Source organism: Rissa tridactyla, chromosome 1 (genome assembly GCF_028500815.1).
Source record: "Rissa tridactyla isolate bRisTri1 chromosome 1, bRisTri1.patW.cur.20221130, whole genome shotgun sequence".
Taxonomy (NCBI): domain Eukaryota; kingdom Metazoa; phylum Chordata; class Aves; order Charadriiformes; family Laridae; genus Rissa; species Rissa tridactyla.
The window spans coordinates 60,039,345-60,065,638 of record NC_071466.1 but is presented as its reverse complement, the minus strand read 5'-3'; the positions used below and the strand labels follow the sequence as shown (position 1 = coordinate 60,065,638).

Below are 26,294 nucleotides of genomic sequence, written 5' to 3'. Positions count from 1 at the left end.
AATAACATCTGTATTTATATACATCTTACCAAAAACAGATCACTTTCTGATTAACCTGGTTTAGTTGTAACTCATCATTTCACATTTTACTTTCAGTACAATGTAGCAGCATTTTCACTACACATGCAATTTTTTTTTTCCTTACCTTTAAGGAATCAAAGCAGGCAATTACTCTTCCATTTTCAACCTGGCAACTTTTAGGGGGGTGTGCAAATTTGCATTCTTCATCAGAGCGTGAACAAGTTCCCCTCTGAAATTGCCTGCACACTTCTAATGTTAGCCATTTTGTATCTCTTACAGGAGCAACATTCAAAGCCATGATGAAAGCTGTTTTCGAACTTGAAAATTGTGGTCAAATGAATTATGCCAAAGAAATGTCCAAAACTAATAATGAAGGGAAGGGAGAGAAAAAGAAAGAAACGAAAACCACCACAAAAAAAAAAAAAATTTCAATTCCAATTGAAATGAAAGTTTAAAAAAAAAAAAAAGTGGAGGATGATTAACGATGTCCAATGCACACAAAGCAGAATAAACAGAGAAAGTTTATCAGCAAGCAGTCACTCATCAATCATTAAGTCCCACTTGTAGACTGTTGGCTGGGAAAAACCATGCTCAGTCGCATTTCTGTCTGTAAAACATGTGGGCCAGTTGATTGTATCACGGATGCACCAGTTTTAAGCCAAGGTCCTTCAATGCAATGGCACTCCTTGATAGAATGTTAATTCTCCGATGGTTGCTTGCTGGTATTGATTACACAAGAGAAGCAATGCAGTCATTTGTTCATGTCCCAGGAATAATAATTATTATTATTCTTCCTCTTTTTCTGCTTTCAGTTTCCCATCAACTAATTGGCAAATGGAGATGCTGAGGTATGTTCCGCCAGGTGTAAGATGAAGGCAATGTCTGGCTGGCAAAGACGGGATTTTGAGAACACGGGCGTAGTAGCAGTCCTCGCTCATAAAAGTGACTTGGCAAAGGCACTTTTTAAGTCACTGACCTGACAAAACAAATACGGTATCAGTTCACATGCAACTCATTCAAATCAACATTACGAAACCTATCATCATTTTTTATCAGATATTATAAACATACTGCCAATGCTCACTTGTATTTCTTTTTTCCAAACAAAATCAGCCTCCCTTGTGAAGTTACGTGTGACAAGGGAATAACCAGTTGAAACATGTATTGCAGTCATATTCTAGGCAGCAATCCAAAAGTTGGGAATGATTTAAATAGATGAATGTGGCAGACACAATAATTAGGCATGCTGGTTGTGAAACAATTCAATCTGATGTGCTTAGTCTCCAAAACAATATATGAGAACCCGTTTCCATTAATTTATCATTTGGCCCTTTAGATTGTGTTACTACATTATAAGCTGTTACTTGTTATTTGTTCTTCCTTAGAAACGAGGACAGTAGTATTCTGTTCAGATGTTTTTTTGTCTCTCCCTCTGTTTCTCAAGGGAAAAAAGTACGAGACAAAAAAATCATCATTCCAAAACTACTGGGGAAAAATACCTTCCATATCTAGAAATAAAGTTAGTTTCCCTGTTAAGCTAAAGGCTGTTTCAAAAAGGCTTCATGAAAGGGCTCACCACTAAGTCATCATCTTCTAATGAGTTCTTTCTAATATGAAGCAGTCTTTATCTAAATTTTCCCTTGATTAACTGGGCTTTCATGTACTTATACAAATACATGGTTCAGCACCAAAATCTAAGACTTAAATATGGAACTTAAGCTATTTGGAGACTATAAAATACCTGGGATATTTTATAGATCAATAGATCTGAAAATCAAAGGGTTAGATATTATAAACACTTTTTAATAAAAGACTATATTTTATACGCAGACGGTGAAACCACGGTCATGATGTTTCCTTCTATTCAGCTTCAAAGGAACACAACTTTCACTTTGCAGATACCAGCCAGAAACAGTTGATTGATTATTTTTGTGCAAGAATAAAGAAAGGGGGAAGGACTGGAATAAGTGAGGTTTTAAAATGCATCAGTAAAAATAGCTCTAAAAACACTGTCAGCTTTCCCATGCCAGAATAATTACCATTCTGTGCTTGAATTCATCTGATTTAATTGAAGTCAGTAATGTGAGTAAGAATTACTCACACACAGTTTCAGGAACAGATCCCAGCTCTGACTTTCAGGTCTTCACATCAAAAGGCTTTTCTATTACTTAGTAATGCTACCAGAAAGGGGTTTACTATATGACCAATACCTACACCGAAATTTGCTACTGCTAGCCTGAGTAAAGGCAATGCAATGCTAATTGATCAAAAATTTGGTTTCAAGTCCAACGTGAAATAAGATGGGTCTGGATGACACTTAGCTGGCTTTACCCGGTCATCAAGAATAATGAGTTGCAAGAGCATTAGTACATTTTAAAATAATTCTACACAATTGTAGTATAGTACAGTACATGAACTAAATATTCCTCAAATTAAGCATTCCATCAATGTTGTCCCACAGCATCAATGAAGAGCTAGGTTAAGCTGAAAACGTACAAAGAGGTGAGAAAAATACTCATAAAGGATGAAAAGGAAAGAGAGGGGGAAAGACAAGGCGAGCCTCTCCAAAAGAGCTTGTTGAGCTGATAGCTTGTTGGGCTGATGATTTAGCTGGCTAAATGCAGAAAAGGAAATATTCTCCCTAGAGTCACCCATTCCAATTCAGAAACGTCAGTAACGGTTTTCAGTAATAGATGTAGGAGACAGACGGAAATTTTGGGAAAAGGGTAAATGTTATACCGCACACTGCTGAAAGTCACAAGTAGTAATACTCTGCTGGGATGAATACTACTAAAAAAGGCAAAGTTGTTTCTCAAGTAGTAGGTGTTAAGACTGAGGAAAACCAGACATTGCACATGGCGGCAAAGCAAACAGCACACAGTATATTAACAGCAGTAGCCACGGCTTTAAAAAAAAACCACGCACAACAGAATCACATATGAGATTCATGAGACTGCAGAAAGAATTAATACCAAAAAGTGTTTGGGGGGTAGAGGGTAGGAGTGAAATACAGCATCATCCTGTTTCCTTTCTTCTTACTACCTGAAAATTTTCTAAAGAAAAGGAAGCATGAAAAGTTCAGCTAAAAAATCTACATCTTGTCAAAAATAACAACATTATCTGATTTCTCAGTAGGTGTTGAGTGCTTCAGCAGTTTCTATGGACACAGGCTTAGGAGACACAGAGCCGAGACCATTCTCAAGGAGGTCGTGCCTTCAGTAGAAGGCAGGAGCAAACATGGTGAGGACAGAAGAATTTGGAGCACTTCATCCCTACACCACTTACATGGCCACATCCTAGGCAGCTGCCATACCTCCTCTGCCCATCATCTCCTGCAGGAGGGTGAAGGAAGAGATGCCACCGGGAAGGCCTGAATGTGAGAGAGAAGCAATACAAGAAGGGAGAGGAAAGACAAACCGGGGAAAAAAAACTGTGGGAGGAACCAAGGAAAGCAGAGTTCAAGATAAGAGGAAAGAGATCAAGAGAAGGAAAAAAAATGTGAGTGGAAGGTAGGAAAGTGAAATGGCTGGTTGTGGAAGAAGGAGGAAGATATATGAATAAAATCATAGTGGTAAAAAAACCTCAGTAGAATGTCTCTGAGGCCACAGGCCATTACTAACATCACAGCCCACTCTGACCTTATATATTGCAAAACCCACCCATATGGAGAGCACCAGGATCTCCAGCAACTGTGAACTCTGCTCCTCTTTCCACCACTTCTTAAATTCTATTTGTGTCCCAACGTATCAGGCAAAGTTAGCTGTCCTGACAAAACCAACGGGATCTCACCAGCCTAGAGCCCTCAGCACCAACAGGGTCTCTGATCTAGGCAAAAGCTTTGCTTGGGGATTTTGTTTAGATGTTTTATTGTTGTTGCTGTTGTTGTTAATGATTCCAGCTTGAGCCTTTGCTCCCCACTGCAGCTAAACAAAGTACCAAAACTTCCACATTGACAACTGAGATACAAAAATGTTCTTATTGAAGCTGAAGAAAACACTCAACATATTAAGTATAAAAGAACTAATTTTGTTTGTTTGTTTTTTTACAACTATTGCTGTTTAAGTATAAAAGAACTAGTTTTGTTTGGTTGGTGTTTTACAACTTTTGCTGTTTATTTTCAGTCTCTTACATGCTTGGATCAATGGAATTGATCCAGAATACACACCTAACAAATTAAGTTTTTCATAGGCTAAGTGAAAGAAATTCATGGACATGTATTTGTAAAAACTATTTAGCTTTCGACCCCTCTTTTCAGGTAAGCATCACTCCCCTTCTGTGAAAAGCCAACAAGGCATGGAGAAGGAGGCTTTTGCCAACCTCGTGTTTTCCTGGTACAGTAGTTTTACTTATCAGACAGATTACATGGCAATGGATTATGTAGTATCTGTCTAAGAGAAGCTGAGGCTTCCTGGACATGTTGTATTCATGCTTCAGTAGATAACATGTAGTAACAAGCAAAGACCACATCTCAAAAAGTCAAGTCTGCAGGTCATGAATTCCAGTAAAGGAGCAGAGTTCTCTACATGGCCCCAACATAGAGCTCTAGTGTAACCACTAAGTTAACTCAAAAGGTGCTAAAACAGTTTTTCACTTTACTCAGAGAATTAAGCACTCTGTATGATTCATCACATTAAGATCTTCAGTAAGAGATGTCAAGACTGGGGCTCAATGTGTTGCTTCTACTGTCAAAGTTTATCAACATGATCTATATATCTCTTCTATATATACACCTATATATCTCTTCTATATATACACCAGAAACTCAAGAATTAGAAAGTTAGAAAACCCTCAGGTGTACCCAAGAGGGACTGCAGTTTAAGAGGGACTCTTCTTTCCCAGCAAGCCAGAAGAGAAATGCTAAATATGCATAGCTTTACAAGTTTGATCATTTACAAAGGTCTGTTTTAAAAATAAGGAATTAAATAAAAAATATAGAATCCAAAGACTGCAGAAGCAGGGTGTTCCTCCTTTAGGTCACTAGCAGGGCAGAAACCTGTTGACTGCCAGGACAGATATCTGGTGCCCAAATTCAGTTAAACACGTGACCTCAGGTGGGATAAAAATCACCTTCAGGACTTACCTACAGTTACCAAAATTGACTTGCTGGATACTCTAATGCCAAAATAAAATCTTGAGAACTTAGTTTTCAAACCCAGCATGCATATAGTGCAACTCTTCAGAGAGAGACTGTTAGCTTAGCCAAACATGGGAATGCTTTCAAGAGGACCAAAGCCACATCTCTAATCCCAGGGAAATGGTACCTCCCAATTTTAAGCCCTTGACCTAAAGCAGGTTGCTGCTACAATTTCTGTATGCTTACACGTAAACACAAATCCACGTTGCTTACTTCCAGAAAAATCACATCCATAGTCTTAAATTAGCTTCAGGAATCTTTTAACAAAGAAACACAACCATGACCCTGCAGTAGAAACCAGGCACAAAGAATTTCAAGTTGAAATTTTAACCTCTGGCTGGAAGTTGTAAGCAGCGGAAAACAGGCTTTTTACCCTTAGACACAGTTAACCCTATGCACCACTGGCTTCACGCTCCACAATACGAGTTCATGAACCAGTAACATCTCAACCACACATTACCTTAACTCATTCTCATGATGTCCAGGAGATAAACTAATCTATAAGAAATAATACCCTTAGTTTAGCCACTGCCTTCAGCCTCAATTTACTAGTTTTAAGTCAGTGATTTTACCTGGGACAGGCAATGTGGGACAAAACACAACCATTCCCAGATATTGTAGGACATCCTATGACATCCAAACACAACGACTAACCAAATGCACCCCACTCTATAGATGCATCTTCAGACCACTGACAGACATTGTGTTCCTTCAAAAAGCTGCCACTCCTTTAGCAGCTCACCACATTTGCAAAGGAAACTCATTTTGCGGTTTACAATGTTTATAGCCAAAACCTAGCAGAAAGAGTCCCTGTATAAGTTTAATACATTGGGATCCTTTTATCACCCGATCAAGTTAAGATACTTTGTTAATACAAGTTAAGATCAAGTTCAAGATACCTTGAACATTCACAATGGAAATACAGATATTCAAAGACTGTCAACTACTGAATCCTCACCCTTAAGGCCAGTAAAAGCCATCCAAATCCTGCTAAGTCGCACCTCTTGTTTACAGCTGCACAGTGGACTTCACTTTCAAAGCACTTGGGATGCAGCCACGCATTTAGGAGACACTGGGAGATGCTTTAGTCCAAAAGATGGTGGAACTTTTCCTCACTTTTTCAACTAAACCTCGCTGTTACGTTTTTTTTAAATGTAATTTTTTTCCCCATTGTTTGTGCTTTAAATAGCATTCAAGGCCTCCAAACCGAAGAGAAGCTGCACACCAAAGGACCACCATGACCCCACAAGCACACTCCAGCATTTCTTTTAATTCCAGCTACCTGACATTTCCTCGAGTCCCCCGCACTGTCTTCTCTTGCCCTCCCTCAGACTCCCAGCCGAGGAAAGCAAGGCTGCAGCTTAATCCTAGGCTAAAGCTGGCTCCGTTTATGATCTGCCTCCCCAGGTGCAGAATAAAGCCAACATGGCAGTGTAAAGCACTCTGCGTCATGCGTGAAGACCAACTCAACCGAGACATACCCACCTGCCCATGCCCCACACCTGGTGGATGAAGAGCAGAGCAGGCATGGTGGGGCATGGACTGCAGCCCCGCTCCCTCCCCTGCACCCCACCTGCGCCAGGTCTGGCTCCTCGCTGCAAGCTCCTATAATTACGATGCTGTATCCCATAGGACTTGGTCCCTGTCCCTGGAAAGCAAGGCTGGCTCTCAGTCGTTGCACACTAATTTAAGCCTCACTGTGCAAAATCCCCCACTAACCAATACAGAGAAGATCATATGTCAAAAGATGCTAACGTGAATTAAAAATAATAAAAAAAAAGAAGTAATTTTACAGACAAATAGCATGACAGTTGGCATGCTTTTAATCGCATTTGAATAAACTACATTCTTAAAGAGAGAACATGCAAGAGATTTTTGTGTGGTGGATAGACTTTTCTCACTCCACCAGCCCACCAGATTAGGAAATGGGACCAGAAAGCAATGCAACAATACAGATGTACCATTCATCAGTAAGTACTATGCCAGCTTCACATTTTTCTCTTGAACCAATTTCTAACATTCATATTTTTGATATGTAACCTAATATTAGATAACTAGTAAAACTGGACAATGTACAATAGAATTTAGTAATGCCTTTGCATAGTTCAGTAAAATTACAGCATTAAAACCAGAATCAGGCTTCTGGCTCTTTTCCGAAACGTTGTGAAGTCACAAAAATAATATTCCCTATGTTCAAGAACAGACTTCCATGACACATCGTCCGTTCTTTGATGGCAAATAAGAACAGAAAACCTTTCTGCCACTGTAACATTTTAAAGAAAAAATATTCAAATACAGTAGAAAGTGATGAATGCATTTTCATCCACAAATCTCAAATTAAACTTGCATACATTTCTTTAATCATTTTGAGGGGTTTTTCCACTTTGTTAAGATGTTAAGCAGCTTCCATTTGGCATCAAGCAAACCAGTATTGCTCAAACAAGGAAGAAGCCAGAACTGCCCTATCAAAGAAGCCACCAGGTGGCCAGAAGCCAAAAATACTAAAATTCCAATCCCGGTTCTTGTATGAATTCAACTTGAACTCTGCTGAAGTCAAAAGTGTCCTGACTTACAAAAGAACCATTATTTATTTTATTTGCTTGACTTGGAGATAACTATTGCAACACCTCTCTTTGCCTGTTATACAACCGGAGATGAACACTCGTCAGCTGTAATTCAGATGAACACCTTACCCAGAGTCGATCCTAACTATTTTAGCTAAGCGGAGAGAAGTCCAAGGACAGGTTAGAAAACACCGGTCTGTTTCATTTAAACTGAGCGTGACCTCCAAATATCCGTTTTGCTAAATGAGCCATATTCTCCTTGTCAAGATCACTAATGTGCCAGGTTCAGGCATTTTAGTATGTCCCACGCTATTTACAGAACGGCAATGAGCTTCTTATTAAAACCTGCCGGTTCACTTTGAAGCTGGCTTTACAATATAATAATGCTAATGTCCTTTGTCCCCGGGGAAGCAGGTGAGGAGGACGGTGTACCACTGACTGCGAAACAACAGACACAGCCTGGGACCTTTTCAGCGATCCACTGCACTACTTTGCTAATGGACCATGAAATATTTCTGCTGAACTTTAAGTCTGTAGATGACTGGAGCCCACAAGAGTATTTTCAAACATCAAAGTGCTTCGAAGTCATGCTGATAAAACTAACGCTTATTATGCTTCAGTTAAAATGCAATTGCAGAAAACAGTTTTTCTTTTTCTAGCAAATTTTTTTTTTTTTTTTTACAATGATATTCATCCCACTTCACTTAACCTTCTCCTCCTCTCTTGGCCTGTACCTTGTCTCACAGTCTGTAACTTCAACACTTCTTGCTTTTAAGTCCAAAGAAAACTTGATTTCCTCCTCTGTGTGTATGAATTTCATACACAAAATCCTGCTCCCACCTTGACAAGAGGGCAAAAGCAATTTCTGTTTCTGTGCCTCCACGAGCAGAGTTAATCATCCCCGGCAGCAATGACGTTATCACTTGGCCTCTTGTGGTCACAAATGTTTTGCTTTTGGCAGAGTGCACCACATAATAACTATTAATCAAACCCACTTCCCCAGGGAAGGGTACCCCAATGCATTAGGAGCTTCTACTCACACCCAGCTGCAGACATGCATTGTATTTATTTTTTTAGGACTGTAAAAATATTTATAGAAAAGTGTGCTTATGTACTGTGAAATTTTTGTAGACTGGCATGGAGGGAACGCATGATCAAATGACTGTTCTCACCTGCCAAAGGACCGATAACATGCTGTTACACAGGAGCACAATTTAAAAGAGCTCGGGCTGTTGTCAATTTTCTATTTTCTCTACTTCAGTTTCACACTAAGCCCAGAAGGCAGAACTCTTACTGAGGTATTTGTTTATGTGACAAATAGCATCCCTTTGCACTGAAAGACAAGGATAGGTCTGAATAAACCAAGAACTCCATGAAAATTAAGGTATGTTAAACTCGTAAGCTGAAAACATGTTTAAGACTGCCAATGGCGTCATTAATAATAGACTTCTAGAAACTACCCAGCTCAGGGAAGTTGCATGGCACATCCAAACAAAGCTCCCGAGACGAGGGCAGCAAGAGCACCACCTAATGCTATTAACTCCGACCGCCTCTTAAGTGCTAAACCCATTCTGCTGAACAGATTCCCTGCACAAAATCCAAACAACATCACAGTTCTGAGAGGAAATACCTGGCTTTATGTGCTGTTTTCTCCATTTGCATTTTACCTGAGAATAGGATACCAAAGTACTCAAGCACGACTTTCGCAGGTCAGACGAAAAGTCCATTTTGCCCAATACCCAGTCTCCAACCATGGCCAATACCAGCTGTCTACAGAAGAATGCAAAACCAGGGCAGGTAGAGTGCAATAATTTCCAGGAATCTTCCCCCAGCAACCTGTAACTGATGTCTTTGTACTTAGAAGGTCTCACTGGATTTTTCTTCCATGGATTTGCTTACTCCCTTTTTGAACGCTGCTCTGTCAGAAGCGTCTTTCATCATCATGTGCATAGGAAGTAGAATACGAAGAGGGAGCCTGACTGGTTTTCACAACTGTTGACAAAAGCTTGGACTCTCAGGAGAGGAGTGTGGATATGGAAGGAAACTCTTCAGGACTTCGGAGATTTACAAAAATTTGAAAACACCAAATGGAGCTGGGAAGCAAGATGGCTGATTACAAAACCCCTTAAGTAAATCTGTGTTGTTACTGTCTTTTTATTACCCCTGAATGGGTTAAACTAGAAAAGAGAATGTACCTTTTCCTTCCAAGTGAAAGTTGAGCTTGGAGAAAAGAGCTTTTAAAACCTACCAGAGGAGGAAGAAACACCAAGACCCCTTCTTCTGCACCCCAAGCTACATCACCTGGAGCATTCCTAGGAGCAATGCTTTCTCAGCAGTCCAACAGAGAAGAAGGAACACCTGAGAGCGTGCCCAAAGGAGCTCAAGTGCGGCACTCGGATCGCATTCTGCCAGAACCGTAGCAGTTCACAACCATCTCAAACATATTTTGGAAGAAGCAGCAGCTCATCACAATGGGAAAGCGCTTTCAACAGGCAAAAGAAAAAACCTCAATAGTGACTTTACTTCTCAGAGGGTTGCCCAAGCAAGCCTTCATCAGCGTCCATTTTATCGCAAGGATTCAATTCCCTTTTCTCTCTTCATTAGTAGCGTGCACGTTACACGCAACAACAGTTTTATTTACTTCCAAAACTAAAGAAATCCTCATGAAGCAGAACATATGCAAGTGCTTTGCTTCTCACATATCTCACGGGACATACTGCAAAGCCAGATTAAGCGTCTATCTCCGAATACTTTCTATTTTACAGCAGTTAAAAAGACAGAACAGCAACCTAACTTCAAAGTCACCTATGGAATAGCAGATTGTTATCAAGTACCTTCAAAGGCAATTTCATTTTATTTTTTTAAATAATGTTTTTATGCTAACATTCAGACAGCAAATGTTTTCTATAACAGAAGCTGAAATCTTCCACTAAAAGCCATTTTTCAAAAACCAGTAATGGCGTTTTTTTGGCACGGCCCTGGAGGAAAAAAAAGAAGTAGTATTCAACCGGTTATTGGTCTCTTATGAAGGCAGGTTGCCTTTTTGTGTTTTGAACTGAGAGACTGCTTCCTCCTTGATTATCTTTGGTCCTCCAAGGAAAATAAAGAAAATATCTTATCAAGCTCAATGTGAAGATGACAGTAAAAGCAGTAAAAGACTTTCTTTTCAAAATTCACACCATTTATTTTTTCCACACCTCCCCCCCCTCCCCCATTTAAAACTTCAGAGGCTACCTGCATTATGCTTGACAATACCTAATGGAAATTTATTCTCCCTGGAATAAAATAAATTTGCATTTAGTTCACCACTATTCTATTGTCAAATAGGTATCATGAGTTCAGAAAGAGAATGCTTTTCCTCTAAAATTGTTTTTGCAATTGGTGGCAGAGAAACAAAGACGAGCCTTTCTCAGAATACTTGCAAGTTCTGGTGAATTTCTGTTTCCTTGGAAATATTGAAAACTTCTATTTAATCCTGAGGCAAATAACAGAGCTACAACTGAAAGGAATGCACAGTAACTGTCTGCAGATGCTGCCTACCAGAGCAAACACTTTTTCTTTTCCCCGATCTCTAGGATGACGAATTTTGGGCTTGGTGTGTAGTACTGCTACTGACCTTCCTTTTGCTTGAGCACTGATTAAGAAGCACTGACCCAATAAAAATGGGTCATATCGATCTGTTGTTTTAATTTGTGTAACATGTCTCCCTCAGTCCAAAAAGCTCACCACCCGTTGCCACTTGAAGAAAGTTACTGTTTAACCCAGTTTCATTTTAGAAAATAAACTACGGTTTTTTTCTTTTTATAAGTAACAGGAGACAAAGTACTTAATGCACAGAGAGGATGCACAGGAATAAACTCGGAAATTTTATTAGCCTACAGTAAGGACATTGGATAAGTTCATACTCATTTTCCTGCCATGTGCATAGTTCAGTTGTCTGCAACAGTAAAAGGGGACATAAACTACATTCAGATTTCGGAAAGGTAAAAACCCAAACCTGGCAGTATCTTGTAAAAGCAGTATCTTGTAAAAGTACAGAGCCTTCCTTTTCATTTCTGTTAGCTTGGAAGTTGAAAAGGGAATGGATTCAGGCAGGAAGACTGACTGGTTAGGCAGCATTAGTCCTGTACTCCTACGTCCCAGACCCAGGCATGTCCCTGCCTTAAATTAAAAATTTTCCTCAATATTCAAATGACAATCCCTCTCTATTTTCACTCAGCTATTAAATATGGAAAGAGAGCAATAGGAAAAAGTCTTTCCTACTCTTCATTAGGTCTTGTTGAAAACTTCCCTGAAGGAAACTTCTGCATCTCAGTGCCGCCTCAGACTGATGGGTGAAAATATTGGGGGAAAAAGTAGAAGTATTTTAACAATATTAAAAAAATTCCATCTTGACACTTTATTTTCATATGGTTGAATCATTTTATCGTAACCTAACTACTATCATGGATAAGCACACAGGATTACATTGTAAATTGTGTTTCAACAGGAAAGTGGAAAAAGAGTTCTTCCATCCTTTGACACGAAGAATTGCAATGTTTTTGCAGTGAAAACTGAATATATTTCCCAGAAATGTTTTGACAGAGCACTTTTCCAGACCTTTTTCTACTACCTCTGCTTACCTGCAACCACAGAGATTTCTCCCTCCTGCTGGGGACAGCAGTATTGCTAAGCACAGCCTGGTGCTCACCAGCGCTTCCAAAGCAATGGATACGCTTGTGACACTGAGTACAAGCAACTGGCTTTTGGCAACAGAGAGTTTTCTGCTCACATTGCAGCGGAAAATTTGGACTGGTTAAAATAAGTCTCGACAGTTTTGTCCTTTTCAAAGGTTTAATTCACTTGTTGTACTTGAAGCTCTGTCCCAAATGGGTATTTAAAGCCACATTTTGTTTTAAACTGTATGATTTGTATTGCCTTGCACAACTTCTGTGTTAAATCATAGTTCAAAAAGCTTCATTTAACGCTGCATAAATCTCACCTTGATAAATGGCACTATTTTTGAAAGATAACGTCAAATTTTCTGTGTTACACAGTCAATAAGTAGCACACAAAATATATTGGATTTGGTCAAATAAACAACATCAACAACAATATTCAGACATAAAAATTTGTCCATTTATAAACAAGAATTGGACTGCTGCTGTTATGCTTACACACATTTCTATTCAAAAAACCCAACTTCGCATAAAATGAATTAACAGCTTTCTGTTTTCAGTGTGCCTCATTTTAATGCAATATTTGCTTGGCTTGTAAATAAGAGATTTTATATCCTGCAACCTCCAGCATATGTGCACACACTGGCCCCTGACACTTGATAGGGCTTCTTTCCATTTCATACAACATTTCCAGGACAAAGCAGGTGAGACAAAATCAATCCAGACCAGAAAAAAAAAAACACCAAACAAATTAACCAGCTCTCTCTCAGTCAAAATTATGCCCTCCAGTAATCCTCTGCAACTTTATGAGCTGCAAAGTATGCATTGGCAATATTTGGCTTTCACAGAGATACCCACGTTATAACAATGCATAGACTCTGTGTCCAGTTTTGGGCTCCCCAGTTCAAGAGGGACAGGGAACTACTGGAGCGAGTCCAGCGAAGGGCAACCAAGATGATTATGGGACTGGAGCACCTCCCTTATGAGGAAAGGCTGAAAGAGCTGGGACTCTTTAGCCTGGAGAAGAGAAGGTTGAGGGGGGACCTGATTAATGTTTACAAGTACCTAAAGGGTGGGTTTAAGGAGGACGGAGCCAGGCTCTTTTCAATGGTTCCCAGCGACAGGACAAGGGGCAATGGGCACAAGCTAGAACATAGGAAGTTCCGTTCAAATACACGGAAAAACTTCTTTACAGTGAGGGTGACAGAGCACTGGAACAGGCTGCCCAGGGAGGTTGTGGAGTCCCCTTCTCTGGAGATTTTCAAGACCCGCCTGGATGCAGTCCTGAGGGATGTGCTTTAGGCAATCCTGCTCTAGCAGGGGAGTTGGACTAGATGATCTCTAGAGGTCCCTTCCAACTCTGAAGATTCCGTGATTCCGTGACTCTAGAAATCTTGAAAATCTACTTGAAAGGCCCTTCTCCACGTTTATCCCTCTGCCCATCATCTCAAATAGTAGTAACCATGGTACCACTTTACAGCAACTGAACAGAACTGCCTGTCCACTACCAAAAAAAGCACTATTATACTCTGAAAAGACAGAAAAGGGAGAGACTAAAAAGATGCAGTGGTATTCTAGTTTTATCCTTTTAGGACTTCTTATGAACAAAGTTCACTCAATTTACATATTAAGAGGGTTTGCTGTTTTGGTTTGGGGTTTTTTAAAATTATTTATTATGTTTCTGCAAAGTTGGATGGGAATCCACAATTTAAGGTCCCAGTTTTTTTCTGGCTTCATTATTGCCAAACATTCACCAGAGGAGCAAGGTCCACCAGGGAAAACGTAAAGAATAATCCTGCTGATGCACAAGTCACCACACAATTTAAGTTTCATAACCACAGCACTGGAGTTAATACAGGCATAAAATTTTAAAAAGTTTAGTATTTTTAAATCAGAAAAGTAGACACTCACACACTGTTTCTAAAGTCCTCTTTCAGGGCAATCATTTCTACCTTGTGGTGAAGCACTCCAGAGATGGAAACCATCACATTTCCCTTTCCCCTAAGTAAAATGTTTGCGAACATTTTGGTGTCTGGAAGCCAAGAGGGTTGAGATACAGGTGGTCATCTTTACCAAAACAGACCATTACTACTAAGTCTGTTTTAATTTCATTTCTCTTTGAGGAAAAACAAACAAACAAACAGTGGTTTAAGGACCCACTACACAATCCTACTGCAGCACAGCTGCCTCTCACCAATTTCACTGAAAGCCTGAAAACACCAAGTGCGTTTCATAAAGCCTTATCAACCACAGTTATGTTTACAAGGAACTGTCAGATTTTATTAAAGAGTACAATTCTGACAACTGTAGAGAAGAGCTAGAAAATACAAATCCTAAAAGCTCAAAATTAAGCTAAATGAAAGCAAATGAATCATCTCACCTTCATAAGCTCATGATTTTTGTGGGACCTAGTTCTCGTGATGACATGAGTCTTACAGATGTTAAAAGAAATGTAATTAAAACAGGTAGCTAGAAGTGCTAAGCATTTGCAGATGGCATGAAGACTGAAGTCAGAGCAGAAGTTCAGGGTCAACAAATTCTACAAGTGCCCCCAAACCAAACAAACTCACATGGTGAAATAGTATGCTTTTACTTCTAATAATCTACTATAGTTTTCATAATGAAGTTTACCCACAGAGTTGTGTTCCTCTGCTTTGCAACATAACCGTAAACAATAAAAGTTTGCAGTTAACATAAAATTTTTGCAAAGTCATACCTAAAGCTAACTGTGAAGAGTTACAAAAGGATCTCATGATAAAGAGTACACTGGATGATAAAATGACGTAAGAATTTAACATAAAGATAGGCAAAACAATGCAGATGAGGGGAAAAAATGAAAAGTTATAAATAGTACATACACATCGCTAGATTTAAACAAGACACCACTACAGAGGAAAGATCTCGTGGATATTACAGGCAATTTGATAAAAACTTCAGCAAAATACTCAGCAGCTGATGGAGTATAAAGCAAGCAGAACATTTGGCAATATCAAAGGAAGACAGAAAAGAATTATGCTCTTACGCATAGTCATGGAGCATGTAACTCTTGAGTGATAAATGAAGTTCGGTTTCCCCCCACCTCAAAGAGATCACTGCAGAGCTAGAGAAGAGAGGGAGAACAGCAACAGCACCATCAGCGCTATTTAAAGGCTTACATATATGAAGAGGCAATGGTGAGGCTTTTAACAACAGAAAGAATATGACATTCATACAGACTGATGATGAGGGACGCTAAATTCTGACTAAGAGGCACTCAGTGAATTAGCAGTCGGGAAGCCGTACAACAGACGGTTATCTTTGCATATGGCAAACAGCTAGAGCGTGAAGTTGAATGGCAGGTGATGTGCTGAAGGTCAAAAATAGGAACAAGTTTAAAATAACTTTTCAACTTAAAAATTGGATTATTTAAATAGTCGTCAGAATCACTGATGGTTACTAAATTCAACGGTTGAGAAGGAAAGTCCTCCTCAGAAAGCCTCTCACCCCTGGCAAGTAACAGCTAGTCACGTGCCAGTCAAGGCACATATTCCCGTCGTCAGCTTAGCCTTCTGCCTTCTCTGCCATGGGACAGCAGCTCCTTACCAGCAGCCTCATCTTGCAGCCAGGGCTGGCTACCGATCCACAGGGACATGCTGATCCTCAAACCCTCTCATGAGAAACTCAACACTTCCATCTCCTATTTCAAACAAACAGATTTCAGAGATGGCAGACTCGTTCCGCCTATCTTCAGGCACTTAAATGAGTCACTGGCGACCAAAAAGCAATATCTCCATCATCCTCATGCCAAAGGCAGGCACCTCCAAATAACGGGAAGGCATATCTTTGTCTCCTGGGGCCACCATAAAGCCACAGATCTAACTGGACAGACACATGCCCACAAGTACGAGCAGATCATACAAGTGACTGTGGCACCTGCTCTGCCCTCCAGAGGGATGACTTAGCAACTTGGGAAGGCAAAAAAAAAAACAACCCACCTCCCAGAAATACATATTTGTTCTCAGGCCTCACTCCCTTCCTCATCAGTGGTTGTGTCTTGCTTCTCAAGAGACTGGGGAGAGAAGCGGGGACAGAAAGAGAGCGGGAAACCAGAGAGAGAGAGAGGAGGGGGACTGGATTCCTCATGTCCTATGGAAGTGTCCAACCAGTTCCAGCTCCACAGATGAGGTTCAGGTCCAGGAGATGGATTTAGTTCTGGGTATTGCTCTCCAGCTTCTCCCTTTGAGATGGATATTGTGGCTTCTTACCACTTAGGACCTTTTACACCACGGATTAAGCCGCAGGCTTGTCCCCCGCTGGCGTTTCCACTTCAAAGAGCTGCTACTGTGGATACCAAAGCCTTTGAAAGTGGCCTCACCGCACAAAGTCATGAGCATTAAATGAGGTCTTTAAGAAAAAAAAAGAAAAAAAACGGGAGAAAAAAAAAAGTACCGCTTTATAAACACATCAGTGCAGCCACTTTCAAAGCCTTCCTCACTGTGGCAAAGAAAATCTTAGGGTGTTTTTGGCTTTTTCCCACCCCTTTGAAATTATGGCAATTAAGCAATCCAGCCCCATAATCTGTCCCAGCATTAGCGGAGGGGGACTAAAATACATACGGGAAGTGTAAAAAAAAAAAAAACCAAAGAAACCAAAAACAAAAACAAGAAAACACCAAAAAACACGTGAAGAGAAAACTTTTTAAAGGCAAGGGCTAGAGCTGCAGGACAGCGGCGCGCTGCCGGTGCACGTTCTGCATGCCAATAAGGACTGCAGCACTGCAATCCCTGGCAGAAGCAGCAGCCCGCATGCCGGCCTCCTCCTCCTTCTCCTCCTCCGCAGAAGCAGCCTCCCGCCAGCCCGAGGAGGTGCCCCAGGCCCCGCCACCTTCAGGTTGTGGGGAGAGGAGATGGAAGTGGTAAAGGGTGGCCTGGGTCTCCTCACAGCAGTCAGAGGTCGTAGCTGGGGACGCTGTGCCACGGGGGAACACAGCCGAAAGGGAAATCCCGTAGGTGTTATCCCAGCCTTTTAAATAGATAAAACACAAGGCAGTGCTGAAGTCCCGAATCATTAAGCAGGTGCAGAGGTATGCTCCTGCCAGCGACGGTCCTGCCTGTCCCACCAGAGGTGTCTGCTGACAAACCAGTGCGGCTGTAGGCTTGAAATATGCACATAGCTGCTGGTAACAGCACCGCAGACTGTCTGAAAAGTGGGAAGGAGGACCCAAAAAAGGTAAAAATGGAGTAAAACTGGGCTTTGATAACCTACAAGGCAGCCGCTTCCGTCGCCTCAATGTCAGGAGTCTCCCACAGAGAAGCTGATGGAGGAGGGTGTTAAGGTATAAACGCAACATGCTGAAACCCAGCATTGAAAATCATCCTTCCGAGCACTTGAAAATAAATGGAAGTCTTGCTACTTTGCAATTTAAGGTTAGTTTTAGACTAAGTTAGAACACTGCCCATACTACCTATTGAGTGCAAAAATCATGACAGGTTCAGAAAATTGTGGGGGGGAGGGCCATTTGGTATACCTGAAGCATATATAACATCGCATTTAAAAAAAAAAAAAAAAAAAAAAAACCAACCACAAAAGCCACACCATAAAAATCCTCAGAAACCCAGGAGAAAAAAAAAAAAAAATATTCAGACTGGATAGGAGAGAACACTAGAGGGTTAAAAAAAAATGTAAAAAATTATTTGCTAGGCCTATCTCTTAAAAGTGATCACACACAAAAAACATACTGAAAAGTTGCCTTCAGAATTCACAAAAAGAAAAAAGAAAAAAAAAAAAGGGCATTTCTAACCCAGCCCTAGCTTCCTTCCATAAAACTACAGCGGGAAAATGTTTCTGTATTTTTCCTTACCTGTATTTTCTAATTCTGCCTATTGTCAGAGGCGCTGTGCTCTCTGCAGGAGAGATTTTACAGCACATAAACCTCCAGACTGACCTTGTCTCTGTTTATGAGTTCAGCAACATGTGACACCCAGACCTTCCTGAAACCCTGTTTATCATCCACTCAGAAACTGATAAAAAATTATTGATCAAAATTGAAAAAAATTAATAGACTCTGATATGACCTGTCTGTTACTATTTCTTGATCCATTTCTTCATGCAACAACTGTACCACTAAATCCCTCATATTGCCGTTATTAGCTATTGGGTTTGTATTGCAAAAAATCACACAAATTAAAACACATATTTTTAGGAATGTGTGCATATTACATGTATATATACGCATTTGGAGACATACATCTAGGTGTAAAAAGAGGGGGGGGCAGGAAGAGTGCAAACCTGTGCATATATCTCTTTTGTTTACAAGAGCTATAGTTGAGCTCTTCTAACTTGCAAAATTTAGGGTATCACAAGCCCACCAGGTCCTTTGCCAGACTTATGGCTCCAGGAATCCTACAGGTCTTCTGCAGAAGTGGCAAGCTGCACACCAGCAGTTCTCAACAGCTTTAATAATCATCACTAGTACAAGAAGTCCCCTACATAATTAGTATTTCTTCCTGTTACTTACAAGGATTTTGCATTTAATCTCCTGTTGGGTATGCTCTTCAATTTTCACAGCCCCAAAGTTTTCATTTTTTAGCGTGCCCAAAATACTGAACTAAGAACTTTACATCACCAGTGTTGTCATAGGGAGAGCTCGGTGTTTTAATGGCCTTATTAAAAAAGAATAATAAAAAAAAAATTGGTGAGATTAAGAAATTGGCAGTTTCTAGAAAAGAGCCGCATGATTTCTTTCTCCTCATGCCCCCTCCATCCCAAATACAGCAAAAAAGTTTGTTTTTAAAAAGAGACTTTGAACTCCATATATCAATAACCAACAACTGTCACTGCATTTGCTAATAATGTATAAGAAGATTAGTTTAATTAGTCAAGCAGTTAATACTACTATTATTTGAACTAGTTTTCAGCACTGACACCCTCTTGAAATGATTTCTGTTTTCCTCAGGCTATAATTTCCGCCTGTTTACAGACCACTTACATAGCACTGGTTCATACTAGTTAACCGTAACCCATTGTATTAAACGTAATGTATCAAATTTCCTTCAAAATCAAAGGCTGGAAAACGGTTTTAAAAATAAAATATATACTAACAAATTCTAAAGCAACTGTTTTTATTCTCTTTTGCTACAACTTTGTAACAGCCATGTGTTTTTATTCACAAAGAAGGGGGGGAGAAAAAAATCATAGGGGTTTAAAAGAAAGAAAAAGGGTTTCTTCCATGAAAGAGAAAAAAAAATCCTCATAATCAGAATTTTCTTGTAACATTAAAAAACAAGGTATCACTAATGGCTATTGAATGAAATTTAAAACTTAGCAATGTGTCTAACTAACGATTTAGGAAATTAAATCCATATGTGAGATCATTAATGAGGAATTTCATTTGAACACTAAGCCTTTTTCTCATCTCTCAATACTATAAAAATTGAGCATTTTACAGAGCTTTTTACAAATAAGCACAGTACAGATTTTTCCTGACATACTTGTGAGCAACACAGGACAACATTCATTCACAGCAGAAATGAGTTACCAGACCTGGGCCTGAAATCCCACATAACATTAAGAGCTACTTTTCTTTCTCAAAAAAAAAAAAAATAAAATTTAAAAACTTTGTAGCATGTGATTGATTATTTTAGATTTCTATAAAATATATGTTTACAAATGAAGAACTAGCTTTTTCTTTATAAACATCCTGCAGTCACGAAGTCACAACATTGTATTTCAGGGCAAGTAACTCATTAGTAAACCCTACCTTAGGAAAATGAAGAAACTAATTCTAAACGGAGTAATTATTCCTTGAAAACAGACAGACTGCACACAGTAAGACGTTACTGCACTAATAGCTCTGATGAAATCCACAGAGCAATTAAGAGGAAAAAATACTACTAAATGAAAAGAGGCACCAGAATCTGGTCCAAAATACTTCTATTACCAACTATTTACATAAAAACTGTAAAGACAGAGTTTACTGCCACCTTTACCCTCCAAGCCAAAGCACACTTACCTATCTATATTAAGTATTTCTCGAGCAGGAAAGAATTTAATCCTTTTGTCTGTCAATCAATCCCCCTTGATTGTCTGTCAATAGTTTGATATAAACTATTTGATTGAGTGATGAATGCAAATTTCCCCTTTCTAATATATAGCATTATCCTCCTTATGCCTAACTGCCAATCTCAAAAGGTATGAAAAACATCCACTTAAATTATCTGAAAGGAAGAGACAGTCTCAAAACATGAGATGAAAAAAGTTTTCTCTGTAAGCTGCGCATGAACATGATTTTATCTGCAAAAATTAAAAATTTAGCCCACATTTTATAGCTTGGAAGAGATTATTTTGACTTTTAACACCACATTTAAACATCAACAGTGATAGATATTTAAACACACAAATCCATACCCCATGGATTTTTAATAATAATGCTGTGTATCCTGACACGCGTTTCACTTGTTAGCAGAGTTTAAAATTCTCAGAAGACACGAGGTTGATTTTACTTAGAAGAGCACAGCGTTTAAAAATAACTGTTTCATAAACTGAAGATGTGCCAGCAACCTAGCTGCAGGTCTCGAGCAAGTATTTAGCCAGGGAACGGGGAATTTGAATCAACCTCCTCTGAGCAGAGTCAGCTGCGAGGAGCAGGGAGGTGACATCGGGAGTTTGGAGCCCGTGCCCTGTACTTCTCCTTGGAAAAGGGGAGGGACAGTTGGTCTAGAAGGGCCTATTTAATGCAATACTTCTAAAACTAGCGTAACTTGCTCCTGGAGGGGGAGGGGGAAATAAAACCTTAAAACTTTCCCCAAAATTACACCATTGAAAGCTTTTCTAGGCAGCGAAAGGTTCTTTTACTTAATTTCTTCTTTAAGACGTTGTATCTTTAGTCCTCCTCAGCTGATATACTTTATTTTTCTACCCACATCCTATTTGAATACAAATATTTATATGCAAAGTTCATAGCTATAACAGGAGAAATAAGATAATAACATTTTCTTGCTGTCTCACCATTAGTCTTGGGGAAAAAAAAAAAGAAACAAGTTTAAAAATATATATTATGTACTGTACCTATACATGATGCTGCTGTAAGGCAACTGAAGACAGCATGCTAATTTGGGTTGCTAATTGTATGGGATCCTGAAAGGTACTGAGCACCATCAATACATATGGCAGTCTAAAAAAGTTGAAGAGGCTTCAGCACACCACAGGATGAGGCCATGTCAGATCCCTCCTGCAATATGACAGTAAAGTTTGCTTCCAATGTAGTAAATAATAATAATTAATAACTCCTCTATTTTTTCCATAATTTTACAGACTTCTGCCTAAATAACCCTTTTCCTTCTCTCCAGAGCATTTCACATAGATCTTCTCCATTCTTGCTGAGGCTCCTCCTCAGCAAGAAAGTTGATGTGCCTCAGCACAGTGAAATCATTGCTCTAAAAGCCAGCCTGCTCATTAAATTATTCTGCTAGCTGTGTGTTCTCTCATTAAAAATGTATAAAGATCAGATAATTGCAGCACGTATTATTAACCTTGTTTGCCTTGTTTTCGTGTATAGGTTCTCTTTTGCTGCCTGGACAAAGACCTGGAAAGGGCAGGGGAAACGCTCAGCTAAACTACAATACGAAAAACTCTACCAGCTTGCCTTCAAGAGCACACGGAATCACAGTGCAGTGAAAAACACCTATACTTTTATAACGGGTTAAGATATTGTAATCTCGTTGTACAGCTCCTACAAGGCTAAGACAGGCAGTCTTGGCTTTAGTTAAAGCCTCCGATAGGGAATTATTTAGATCAGCCAGTCTAATTCACCTAAATCTTCAAACATACCTGCTATAAACTTCACAGATTTCCAGGTTGACTCCTCTTTCTTAAAGCTAGGCAGCACTTCCAGACAACAACCCAGCTAAAAATCCAATTAGGGTAGCAGCAATTCTGAAACACACTGACCTATTTCTTTTTTTACTTGTGTTATTTTAATATGCATATACTCACATTCTATTTCTGAAGAGAGCTATTTACACTGGAAATTAATTCCTTTTGAAAACAAGTTCCCATAAAACCCACCTATTGCACCCAAACAGGATTAATTCACCGGAGAAACGTTGTTTCCCCGACTCCCCCAGGCAACACATACAGTATGCAGCACACTGCAGCAAACTCTTTAAACATTCAATAAAAGACAACGATCCTCCTACCTTGTTTAGCCCTGTCTATTCAGCACATTCCCACTGTGAAAAGGAACATCCGATATAAACAAACAGCCATATCTTTCCCATCGCATCATGGTAAGTAGTTTTCACATAGAACGATGAGCAGCCTGTGTGTGTGTATATATATATATATTTATATTTTTTTTTTTTTTTGGCACTCGGAAAAGCCTTGTGCCTTATCTGGGGATTTTTCTTCAGATGATGAAGCAAAGACACAGCCTAAACTCTGTTGCTGAAAGACTGCAGCCCTTCCTTCTCCCAGAGCCCTCCCAGCATATGGCAGCCAATCACACCCAGCTTCGTCAGCCCTACTGCTCTTAAACTGATCCTAACGGGATGATTGACACAGCAACACAGCACTTCTAATGTGTAAAAACAATGCATCCATACTGATGAACCAGGAATTTCCCCTCGCGCAGGAAAGGAGTTTTGCCGGCGAGGTAAAGCGATACCTCCATGAAATAGCATATGCAGCAAAAGCAAACAACTCCCTTCCCCTTCACTGCAACAGCAGCTACACCATTTCTTGCACAAGAATTTTCAAAGCTTTTGCTAATCACAAATGCTTGCACAAATGTTTCCGAAATTGCAGAACTGCAATGATGATGTTTTGGTTTTAAAGGTGAGCTGTGCACCTTAACCGAATCAATCTATCCATCCCTTATTTTAACATGCAGCTGAAACACGCTCTGATTCAGGCAGAGATATTCGCATTTTAATACTGCATAATCTTACTGCGCAGCATTTGAATTTAACAGCAATACATGCTTAACGTCTTTCCGAATATTTGAGACTAGTTGTTAGGGACTGCAGGTACAGGATGCTTCTCAATGAAAACATAACCTATATGGTAGTGTTTTAATATCCTTGGAAGATAAATCACATCAGCAGCATCCAGACTGCGGTTCCTGTGATTAGCTTACAACTGATGTTCATTTCTACCAAGGTTCTGGCATAAGGACTCTGATACCAGTTGCCATTTTCAAGTCAAACTGTGGGCAGCTCGCTATGCCGGGGACACAAGGCTGCTGTCAATCAGTTTTCCCGCAAATTTTGCTGAAGTTTTAAAACAAGCGAACAAAGCAGCCAAGGATTATTGAACAAGAGTTGCAATTAAGAAAAATACAAAAACGAGCTTAAGCTGAAAGTCAATCTTTATCCAGAAAGGGATAAAGATTGCAGCGCAATACTACTTTAGACAACAGTTTATGCAATTCAAGCCATGACATAAAAATGTGTAAAATCTATTTAAAATGTCACTAAAGTTTAGAAATATGAATAGACAAGAGAAAACAAAGCTCTCATTCACTGGCAGCTCTGTCCCAAGGCCCCATTGTTTCCTATGGACTGTTTTGCATATTATAAACGCAGCTTCCCAAAAATCCATTATTCCTCTATTCCACAAGCAAAAACTCTCCTTCTGGCTTCTCCCACCCAATTTGCAAAAACCCTCCCCTCCTTGGCACGGCTGAAATGTGCTCCTGCCGAGGAGGCTTCTGCCAGCCAGCCCTCACTCTCTGCTCAATCACCCCCTCCACTCTGCTCTATTCTGCCTTATTAAAAAAAAAAAAAAAAAAAGAAATAATAAAAAAAACCAACCAAAATACAAACGAACCAAAAAACCTAATAGTTGATTCTGGTGGGTCTCGGGAGACCCTGGGGAGAGGAGCAGTAACTCCATCTGTTATTAAGGTGGCCTGGTGCTTCTCGTTGGTATTTTCCACATTCTTTTGACTTTGCCAAACTCAAGCTGCCCGTGTTAAAAATTTTCCATGCTGGACATCTGCTGCAGGATCTACTTTTCTGCCAAAACGCAGTTTGCCTGTTTCTGAGATGGCTAGACAAAACCATGTTGCTCTGCCACCCTTGTAATTCACCCACTGGGGAACTCTGCTTCCCCTGCTCATGTTGGGGCAATCTTGAAATTTGGCAGGATGCTGAATCCCTTGCTTTTTGTGTTGTTTTTTTTGTTAAATCAAGGCTATGGGGTTATTTTCTAAACTTATGAAAATATTTTCTTATTTGACAAAGCTTTAAAACCTGCTAGAATTCAGCTGACAGACAGCATCTTTTTACTTTTTTTTTCTGATCCCTACAGTGCAAACCTCAGAAAATGTTAATGTTCTGCAGTAAGCGTCCACCGCCTCCTCCAGCCGTCCGTCCGTATGTGGCTGGAAAGGCACCAGCCCCACAGTGCGACTGAGCATGTAATGGGCTCAAGTTACAGGAGATTAGCAGGATTTCCCCTGTAACTGCTGCTCCCATCTGCCAGAGACCAGACATTGGACCTGACAGCAGGAAGACAACCTCGCCTGTTGCTTTCATGACCCTTTGGCTGGTGCCTCACGGACATGCAGGAGAGCACACTGCAGAGGGGGTGAGAGAAAGGTCGGGTGGACCACAATGTGACACAAAACTCTGCAGAAGGGGGAGAGACAGCAATAAGAAGGAAAGGGAGGATGAGACACAAGAGACAGTCTGGAAATCCCGGGTCTGGTCAAGTAGAAGATCACAACAAGGAAGATGATGGTGCCCAAGCCAGACAAGGAGCCAGGGAGAGTAAGTGGCAGAGGCACCACCAGTCAACCGGAGCCAGCCACCCTCCCCATGGGGGCCACATGCACATTCATAAGGCAACACACACCAAGAGCATTTGTGATCTGTTAATTTGCTTCTAAAGAGGGAGGAAACTTGCAAATTACCTAAAAAAACCCAACCAAACCAAAAAACAACCCACAAACCCAAGACAAGTCACTAACATAACCCACCCCTGAAAGGTGAGGGTTCAGTGCTACCTGCACAACCCCATTTCAGCACCATCACTTCACAGCACGTACGCCAGTCTTCCACCACCGCAGAGCTCCAGTCAAACAGGGTTGAGGTGCTCCCAGATATTCTTAGGACTCTCGAATCATGAACGCAGCCACACACCCACCCAGCTCCTCATATAGGTTAGTATGTTTTAGTTTCTCTCTTGCCAAAAGATCAGAAGGCCCTCAACTCAATAGGACGTGCTGAAAATAAATCACGTCACATTTGTGAATCCTTCGGCTATGCCCCATCAAAAAGCTCAAGAGAAAGTGTATGATCTTTCTCAAAAATGGTGCTCGAGTAGCATGCAGCAAATAAGGCATGAGTTCTTGGACGGAAGAAAAAGAGATTTTTAAAAATACCTGCTCTGTACATTCAGAAGTGAGGAGTTACAAAGTAACTGATCTCAAATTGAGACGTGCCCACATGCCCATTCATTTTTTGCATCAGTTACAAAGAAAAAGGAGAGGCCAATTTATACGATTGTATTATACATTTAATTGCAAAATGAGATCATCTTAGAGAAGCTGAGAAATTCAGATGTCAAACACAACAAAGAATAACAAATAAAGGTAAATCCCTAACTCAGAAAGTGCCATCTGCTCTGCTTGACATGCTCCTATAATTAATGAATCAAGGGGAAAACGCTGCTAAAGACGACCATTACACACAATTGTCTGAAGGGTGTAGATATAACTCTTGGAGAAAAGTGGACTCTTTTGAAAGTCCAACAAAGAGGAGAACCGGAACGTGCAGAACCCACACAGCTGTTTTTCCTTCTTTACTCTTGAATCATGGTGATTAGGTCTAATCCCAGAAACTACAGAACTTCTTAATTTAAAGGGAGCTTTGCAAGAAGCGTGGAATATACGTAACACTAACATTGAAGACATCAAGCAACTTACGTGACATTCAG

General features: G+C 40.1%; 1 protein-coding gene across 9 annotated transcripts in view; it reads right to left on the bottom strand.

Annotated features, from left to right (window-relative positions):
- Positions 1 to 26,294, bottom strand: part of MBNL2 (muscleblind like splicing regulator 2) — a 113,457-nt gene that overhangs the window by 74,538 nt on the left and 12,625 nt on the right. For 6 of the 9 annotated variants that reach the window (XM_054198614.1, XM_054198554.1, XM_054198633.1 and 3 more), the window contains exon 2: positions 146 to 997. In XM_054198614.1, the coding sequence (XP_054054589.1) occupies positions 146 to 319 (174 nt within the window). In that variant the 5' untranslated portion in view covers positions 320 to 997. Of the gene's footprint in view, positions 1 to 145; positions 998 to 15,399; positions 15,478 to 22,552; positions 22,802 to 26,294 lie in introns of those variants that run through there. The other 3 variants (XM_054198587.1, XM_054198576.1, XM_054198565.1) reach the window with 3 other exon arrangements.